At 38.3% G+C, this 8,946-nt stretch overlaps 1 protein-coding gene across 1 annotated transcript; it reads right to left on the minus strand.

Moving 5' to 3' along the window:
* Positions 1–1,711: 1,711 nt before the first annotated feature.
* On the minus strand, positions 1,712–6,630 carry LOC585933 (gastrin-releasing peptide receptor). The gene has a single exon (XM_030974844.1). It carries the CDS (start codon positions 6,048–6,050, stop codon positions 4,896–4,898), a length of 1,155 nt encoding a protein of 384 aa, XP_030830704.1. The 5' UTR covers positions 6,051–6,630; the 3' UTR covers positions 1,712–4,895.
* Positions 6,631–8,946: the final 2,316 nt, after the last annotated feature.

Consider the following 8,946-nt stretch of genomic DNA (forward strand, 5'->3'; position numbering starts at 1 on the left):
CCATTAACCCGATGGTATGCTCCGATGGAGCTCTTCATTAGTAATATGTTGTACTCTAAAAAAAACATAAATCTTTATTAAATCGCTGATTAGCGAGGGTTTTGAAACATTTTGAAATATTCGTATCACAACATTTATTTTTAAAGAATATCTGATGTAAAAGAATATCTTGGCGCTGGCAATTTTTTGTATAATAATTGCTCATTCAGTAAAATATTTAGGAGCAAAAAGGGACTTAAGAAGTTATCAGAAAGAGACGAAAGCATCCTCAATGAGCGAAGTTGCGCCACATAACCTAACATTTGTTGTTGCATCCACTTCAAGAACTTATAAAAATTGTCCAATATCGTATAACACTATTTTGGTAACGATTCGTCTGTAATCAGATAACTCCACAAGTTATAATCAAAAACCGACCAGGCCCTTAATAATAATTCCCCCTCCCCCCCCCCCTCTCTCTCTCTCTCTCTCTCTCTCACTTACTCTCTGTCTACGCTGAATAACTGGGGGGGGGGGGTAAGAGGACACCTTTTTTTTTTTGGTCAAGAAATTTTTAATTTTTTAAATTTGCTCCGTTGGGGGGGGGGGGGGGTAAGGTCATCTTTTTAGGTCAGCCATTGCCATATTCATATTATTATTTATTTTTTTTTTTAATACAATTTTGGGGGGTCGGGGGGGGGGGGCACGTCCCTTTTTTCAGTACATTTTGGGTTAAATTTAGGGCTGATTTTAAGATATTTTTTCGGCCCCCCTGCATCCGCCACTGAACAACGGTCTTGTCCCGGGTTCGAAACCAAGTCGACGCGCACGTTGTTAAATAATTATTCTTCAATGACAAGTTACTCGGAGAAGACTTAAAGCCGTCGGTTCCCTGGTTTTTTTACTTACAAGCATGCAGATTCTTTCTTAGCTGTCAGGTAAAACAACTAACCAAAAAAAAACCTAATAAATTCATCAAAAAATATCTGAAATTCAACTCAATCAACAAAAAGTAGAAATAGCAATAGCGCCAGCTACCGAACAAAATATGGACAAACTTAGTTGATTGACAGCTATGTACAGCTAGAGAGCGCTACCACCCCCTATTTTTTGTATCTCCCTCTCTCTCTCTCTCTCTCTTACCGTTCCCGTACATCCTAATCTATCTTTCTATCTCTCGCTTCCCTTTCTTCTCTAAACATTATTTTTCATCGCGCTTCTGTTTCCACCATCTCCCTAGCTCTTCCTCTATAAACTGACAAATCTTTCTCAACATCTCTCTCCCTCTCCATCTCTCTATTCCCTCTCTCCCTCTTCTCTCTCTCTCTCTCTCTCTCTCTCCCTTTTTTTCTCTCTCCCCCTCGTTTTCTCTCTCTCTCTTTTTCTCTCTCCCTTTTTTTTCTCTCTCTCTCTCCCTCGTTTTCTCTCTCTCCTTTCTCCTATATCCCAATATACCTATCTCTCTCTCGCTTCTTCTTTAAACATTTTTTTTATAGCGCATCTTTCCACCATCTCTCTCTCGCTTCTTTTTTAAACGTTTTTTTTATAGCGCATCTTTCCACCATCTCCTCTTCCTCTATAAACTGACAAATCTTTCTCAACATTTCTCTCTCTCTCTCTCTCTCTCTATCTCTCTCTCTTTTTCACTCTTTCTATCATCGTCTCTCTCGCACACACTCTTTCCTGTCTGATACATTTTAATTCCCACATGCTGAAATAAACAATCATTTTATCATTGATAAAACCACGTTTTTATTTACAAATAACACCGAGTTCATCAAACGATAAATACATAATGATCTATCAATATGTTACACTACATGTAAAAGTCATGACAGTAAAGTAGTATCATATGACTAAACTAGATAATAGAATATATGCTACTTTCTAGGAACACGACATTGACTAAGGATTTCGTATAACAAAAACTATGATTGTAAAGTTAAAGAGAAGGCTGATTTCTGGGAAAGGTGACAATAATTTCTTAGCTTTCTCATTCTTTTCATGATAATTTAAAAGAGCATTATAAAAAAAAATATCGCCTGAAAAGCCAATGCGAGGCAGAGCCCCTTTCTATTTTCACGATAAAAACGCTGAGCATAATTATAGCGGAGACCTTAAGATTATGATAGGATCACCATTCTTCAGGATTCTAATTCAAAATAATGCCAAATAGCGGGCTGTTGAATTCGGTATCAATTACAGGGGGACACAGTATGTACTTTTCTAGTTTCGTAAAGCAGGGAAAACCGAAAAATAAACACCGAGTTAAATTAAGAATTCAGACAAAAATACGAAGTTTGCATCACACAATTTTATTACAAAGAATTTCTAATGGCAAATTAAAAATATTCAATCCTAGTTCTTAATGAAGATGAAACTCATTTTCTGCCTTATGGGGCCTTTTTTTTGTCTTCCCAATTATGGTATACAGACAGATAATCTAAAAGACAATTTTCAGTTTAATAAGTACTTGTAATATAGTGTGCAAAATCTAAATAGTTAGAGAAGTTCTGAATTAATTTATTGCTACATTTTCTTTCTCTTAACTATAAAAAAAAACTACAACATACTGATCATTGACTACTCATTCTTCTCTCTCTAATGCCACATAAATTTTAAAACTATACGCAATAAATGCGTACGTCAAGCTGTTTCAAATAATGACGGCTACGTCCAGATGCTTCAATTCCATTGCGCCTATCAAGGATTTTCAAGCCATAGATTCAGCACCTATAGATGCAGACTGAGAGGTGCAAGGACTTTCCAATCATTTTAAAGCCGTTTTAAACCTTGCGCAGTTTTAATAGCGCAAGGTTTGGTTTGGTTTGATTTGGTTTGGTTTGGGGGGGGGGGGGGGCTGTTGATAGAAGTCGAGGCGTTAGGCCACTACTCTCATTTGTATTATAATAATGATCAGACTAATGTATGGTACAGGGAGTAGACCAGCGGTACTATACTAATTTGAACAGAACAGTTTGACGCCTCGTGATCTCGCTGTATAGTTACGATGCGTCACTCAATTGCGCCATAGATTCGTTCATTTTTAAATGATTCATCCAATTGTAAAAGCTCAAACATACACACCATTGGTATGTGTAGAAATTGTATTTTTGACATCAATGTTTCGTTGGCGCCGTCCTCTGCATAATATACCCGTCTGTCCTTAAACGGCGCAATTAAATGCTTTTCATGCAGGAGCTTTGTGCACAAATTCATTCAAGTAAACCTTTTTACCGCGGACCTACTTGGCAGTCATTACTGGTCCAAAGATATTTCCTACAAAAAGTTCCTTTTATTTTACACAGCTGGTAATTCTACATTCACATAAATTCGTGGTAATGATGACATTTTGATAATCTGGTAGACATATATATATATAAAAGATATTAAAAAACGTATTTTTTGGAAGAATCTAACACAGATTGGTTAATTAGACAAAGGTACACCAACCTAATAGTGTATCTATGATCAGTAAGTGCTATTACTAAACATTTATGTTGGGAATTAGCACGATTTTACACACATCTTCTTTTCGAACAAAATTAGAAAAAAGACAAACAGTTTTATAATTTCAAACATGCTTTACCGGTCAAAAATGACGCTCAAAATGTTTCTTATAATGATTGCAAATGCACATACAATGCCTAGTACTGCACTGATTATCTAGTAACAATAGTAATGTGTACACATCGTCAAAGATATTAAACCACCCTGAATGATCTTAAGATACATTATGAAATATTCAAAGACAACTCAATTTTAATCACACTTTCAATACGAGTGAATACACACGGCCATAAGTAATATACAATTAATATAATATTTTATAAAATATCGTCATCATAGATTATTGTATACATTTTAATATAACAAAAACAACCACGTTATTTTCCGCACACCGCATGAGAGTAAGTTTTTGATTAGATATCCAGAGTAGCTTGATTGAGAAACCCCAGTTTGAATCTAATGCACGTTACATTCCATGCGTCAATTTGATTGCGTTATGACTATACTTGCGCTAATGGAACAAGTGAAGCTATTATTAGCTCATACGTCAGTTATAAAAATGATAGTTTCCATTGTGTTATTTATCCCACGTTTAAAAACAATATCGTTCTAACACGGTGCGTCAAAGATTGCGCTACATGCTGACGCAATCATACGTCAGGCAAATACGCCTCGTGTGCAACGGGCTTTAGGGTAGTAAGGTTCATGAACAAAGACGAACATTATGTCACTGGTGATTATATTATTTTGTCAACGGGTAACACAGGCATGGCAGATGGATCCAGGGGCTGACTGGGCGCGACTCTTAATTCGCTTCGTTTGAAAAAAATGATATCTGAAAAAAGGAAAGTCATGTCCGAACAGAAATTGCTGTACGTCTCGTTATGTTAAATTATTATGTCAATTCGTGCGTCAACGTTACGTTTAGTGTTATGTTAAGTCATGTCACCGGTCGGTGGTCTTTTTTATTCAGTCAGGTCTCTTTTATTCAGTCAGGTCTCTTATATTCAGTCACGCAAGAAACGACTGGTTCGAACAGTCATGAATCACATTTGACAGTTTAGGGTATGGGTTTTCCACAGATTATTCATATCAATTACCCCACTCAAGTCATATTCTTGATGCTTCTTCGATTTAATTACTGATATGGGAGCGGATAAATCAAAACATGCTTTAATCTTCTTCCTTTACACTCATCATAAGGCTTTAAAACTGAAAAAATCCATTACTGTTTGTCATCAGGCATAAGGCGTCTTGGAACAAATCCATTTATATACTCTGATAGTTTTGAAAGCCACAATCATGGGCTATTGTATTTTTGCCTGATAGCCACACGCCGAGTTACTTTTCTGAATGTATTTGTTTTATTTGATCAACAAGGAAATCCATATAGTCTATCCTTGTTGCTACAGAGCGGTGTCTGAGTTCATAGTTGACGGTGAATTGCGTCGTAGCGCAACAAAAGTACTCTGAGGCGCCCTCAACGATGTGAACAAAGTGACACTTGGTCGATGATAGTTGTTGCCCCGGTTGTGGTTGTTCATATTCAAATTCTCACTCTTTTCGCAGCAGTAACTGCTCTGCTTGTGGCAACATTTTGAGAGGTTCTTACGGTAGACCGTGCTCATGGCGAAGACGATGTACGGGTCGAGGCACGCGTTCAAGAGCGCCGAAATAGCGGATATCTCGTCAAATATTTTGCTGTGCGGCTTGTCCCTACCGTAGTTATGCATTGCCTGTTTGTAGAGGCGGTAGACAAAATAGGGCATCCAGAAGATGGCAAAGGACACAGTGATAAGGACAAATATCATGGCGAGGCGACGTCGCTGGGAAGTCTGTCTGCTGTTATTCCCGTCCTGTCTCGTATTGTTAAGCATGGTATGACTGCTCTTGTAGAGTGTCATCGCTATAGAGACATAGAGGGTACTGATCACCAGTAACGGTACGAAGTACATGGTGAAGAAGCTATACAGGTCGAAGAGAAGTCCTCGTAGCTCACCCAGGCGGACAGTGCTGCATATCGGCACGAACGCGGGGATGTAGGAGAATAGAGCCATGGGGATAGATAGGACGAGGGCCACGATCCACGTCACCAGGACACCCACTACCTTAACGGTTCTGCCGTTGATCTGCCTGGACTCCAGACCTCTGACAACCGCCATGTAACGCTCTATGCTCAACGCTGTCAGGGAGAGGATGCAGACATACTGCGCGACCGTTTCGAAGTAGGTATGCATCTTGCAGGCAAACAGTCCGGCGCTCCAGCAAAGTGGCTGAAGGAGCTTGTTGACGTAGACAGGTCCACGCATCAGGATGTATATCAGGTCACCTACGATGACATTGATGAGGAAGATGTTGGAAGGAGTCCTCAGGGATTTGTTGAGGCATGTGATGACCAAGAGACCGATGTTAGCGATGGTCCCCATGAGCATCATAATGCAAATGAAGATGACGCTGGCAAGGTAACTGTAGTCTACATCGCTACACCACAACGACCAGTTGTTGGTTTCGTTGCTGGTGTTGTCACTGGACCAGCTGGTGAATTCACTCATTGAATCCATGGCCGACCTTCAACATTTACTTGATAATCATCCACTTTCCGATATTTTATCTTTTCCTTAGCTGGATGGAACTATCAATCATTCAATAAAATATGTTTATAATATTGAGACTTCAGTTTTTAAAAACACTCAATCCTCTTTTTTTGGGGGGGGGGGGGGTTCGTGGTCGCTTCAATAGTCGAATACCGTAGCTTGGAGATCTGATATGGAGATCACTGTAAATTATGATATTGCAACAAGTATTATTCCATTTCACGGAATAGTATGAAGTAATCTAACACGGTCTAACCCGTTCCAGTACTTGTCACGCGCTTTTCCAAAACATCCTACCAGGACGTTGTAGATTACTCTTTCATGCCAATTAATTCACTGCGTTTATAAGAGCGGTGTGTTAACGTCTCTAAGTTTTCGATGATGATGCTGACGATGGTGCGGGAGAAACACTTGGAAGAAAATGCCAGTTGCCACAGAAGGACAGAATATAAATACACTTCTTAGAGCAGGCTGGCGGCGTCGAGCGGCTCCAAGCACACCATCCTTCTGATTCCCGGGCGTAATACCGTCTGGAGTGCCGCAGACAGACCTGATAGTGAAGAGAGAAGAAGAAGGACAAATTGTTGAGAGATAAAATCCAGCCTGGGAAAATTTTCTCAGTAATGTTTAAGGATAAACCAAAAATGATCGCTTGATGTCGTAAACATGACGTCGAATTAGTCCAAAGCACATGGCGGAATAATCGGATGTCGCCTTTAAGAGGAAATATAATATAGAAGAGTTATGTGCGTGTTGCCCTACGTCAAGTCGCTCAGATTGGTGATATATGATATAATATTACCATGGTGAAGGGTGATCCTCTTAACCTGATCACATTTCTTATACGTTTTTCACTTTTGTAGATGATGATATTTTCATCTCTTTTTCCCCTTCTTTTTTGTTCATTTTTTTTTTGTTATAGATAGAAATAACGTGAATTTCTTGTTATTTCTCCGTCTACGATCGTATTATCGTATTAAAAACTGCTTCTAAAAGATACAGACATGTGTCTTAACGGAATCATAATACATATTTATTTTAAACAGTTCGCCGTTGCTGATATAGGCTGGGCTATAATAATGAATGCACTTCTAAGTAACATCTTTCTCCTCAACTGAAAGAAGACCTCGATAAGGACCACAATATTTTAATGATTTTTAGCATTGCTTTGTAAAAAAAATAATACTTGGAAATGGCATGGTCCCGACTTTCTTAATGAGGGAAAACCGGAAATTCAAAACTTATTTCATAAATATCTTGAGTTCATATTTATTCAAAGCAGTCAAACGATTTTTAAACACTTAATTAGGTAAATCCTCAATCAATACCATCTATATTAATAATAAGATTATACCATCTGCATCTTGCTATCGGTCACTACAGTGATTTTTATTTGAATGATCCAAAAAATTAAGTAACACAACAAGACAGGAAGATCATCTTGACGTCCATTTACTACAGAGGTCAATGGATTACTCCATCTAGGCAATACTGTGGAAGATTCACCTACGAAAATTCATCTCACAAAATGAAGGCAATGGGCCCCGTCACAATCGTTGTTTCCATTTTGGTTCCCGTATCACGTCTTAATTCCATTCCGTATAATCTTTCGAGAATACGAACAGCTCTATTTGGGATTTAGAACAACAAACACACCGACAATATTCTCAATGGTCGGTGGGGGACTGGTGTGACTTTAATAACAAACGGCTGAGGGTATATTGACCGATGATACAAAATTCCAACAAAATAGATTTAGAGGAGACGGGTTTGGTTTAACAAGTATAAAAGGAGGGCAATAACATTTACTCCAGGTAAATTAGGAATAGGCATATCACTCTCTTGATATTTCATCTCATTATTTCAGGAAAGTGCAGGAAATATTCTTATGAACCCGATTCGAGATACTGTTTGTGTATCAAAGGGCAGGTCAGACAAAATGTCACCCAAATGACGTATCAGGAAGCCACTGTCAGTAAGAAAATAATTAGCGCAGCAAATATAGTGACCATAAAATAAATATCAATTTGCTACGGTGTGACGTGGAACCCGTCCATGACAGAGACTATTCCCAAAGATAAGTGGAAAATATAAAAGCTACATCACGAAACTGAGCTGTCATCAGGCGATCTAGCAATATTGAAACCATTTGAACCATGTTGAGTTCGTGATATTAAATATTCCTTTTGTGCAAATGGGGATTTCGTATAATTATTCTCTCGCTGCTTGTATACTTTATTGACAAAAGTAGGAACGATTAACAGCAGTTATTTAAATACGTATTATCTTCTTTCCTCTTGCATGTTTATTTGTATTCATGTGAGAATGATGTACGCGGTTAATGCGGAGCTAGTCCCGAATAACAATAATGGTTTTATCCATTTAATTACCGAACATACTGATCCACTTAAACCAATCTATCACTCGGGATTTTGTTGATACTCGAAGTAATAAATAGTATGATGCCCCCTCTTGTTCCTTCCCACGAGGCTGATAGAAATGACTTAAGCTTCGTCTTAAGGATAGATTAACGTATCATTATTTACATGAACAGAATCAGTAATCATGAGCGGAATTCCCATACTAACATAATCAATTGCTGGATGTTTCTACCTCTTCGTAGAATTGTTTCACTATTGTTTCACGTGACTTCTTTTTTTTCTGCATGTTTCCATTGCCTCTCAGCTGGCTGGCTGTTCGGGGGATAAGCGAGTCAGGTGACGACAAACATGATCACGTGACTACCAAAGGGTATGGCATCAAACTAAATCTAGGCAATGTGATTATAATAGATATGAAACTCCTGATACCTCTTCGTCTTTTTCAGCCAATTGGCAATTCTGAAATAAGATAAAAACTTAAC

The sequence above is a fragment of the Strongylocentrotus purpuratus genome, unplaced genomic scaffold, assembly GCF_000002235.5.
Source record: "Strongylocentrotus purpuratus isolate Spur 01 unplaced genomic scaffold, Spur_5.0 spur5_scaffold_7, whole genome shotgun sequence".
NCBI classification, from domain to species: Eukaryota; Metazoa; Echinodermata; class Echinoidea; order Camarodonta; family Strongylocentrotidae; genus Strongylocentrotus; species Strongylocentrotus purpuratus.

What these genes read in the sequence shown, in the direction of transcription:
- LOC585933 (XM_030974844.1), bottom strand. Translation starts at nt 6,050, where the DNA reads ATGGATTCAATGAGTGAATTCACCAGCTGGTCCAGTGACAACACCAGC.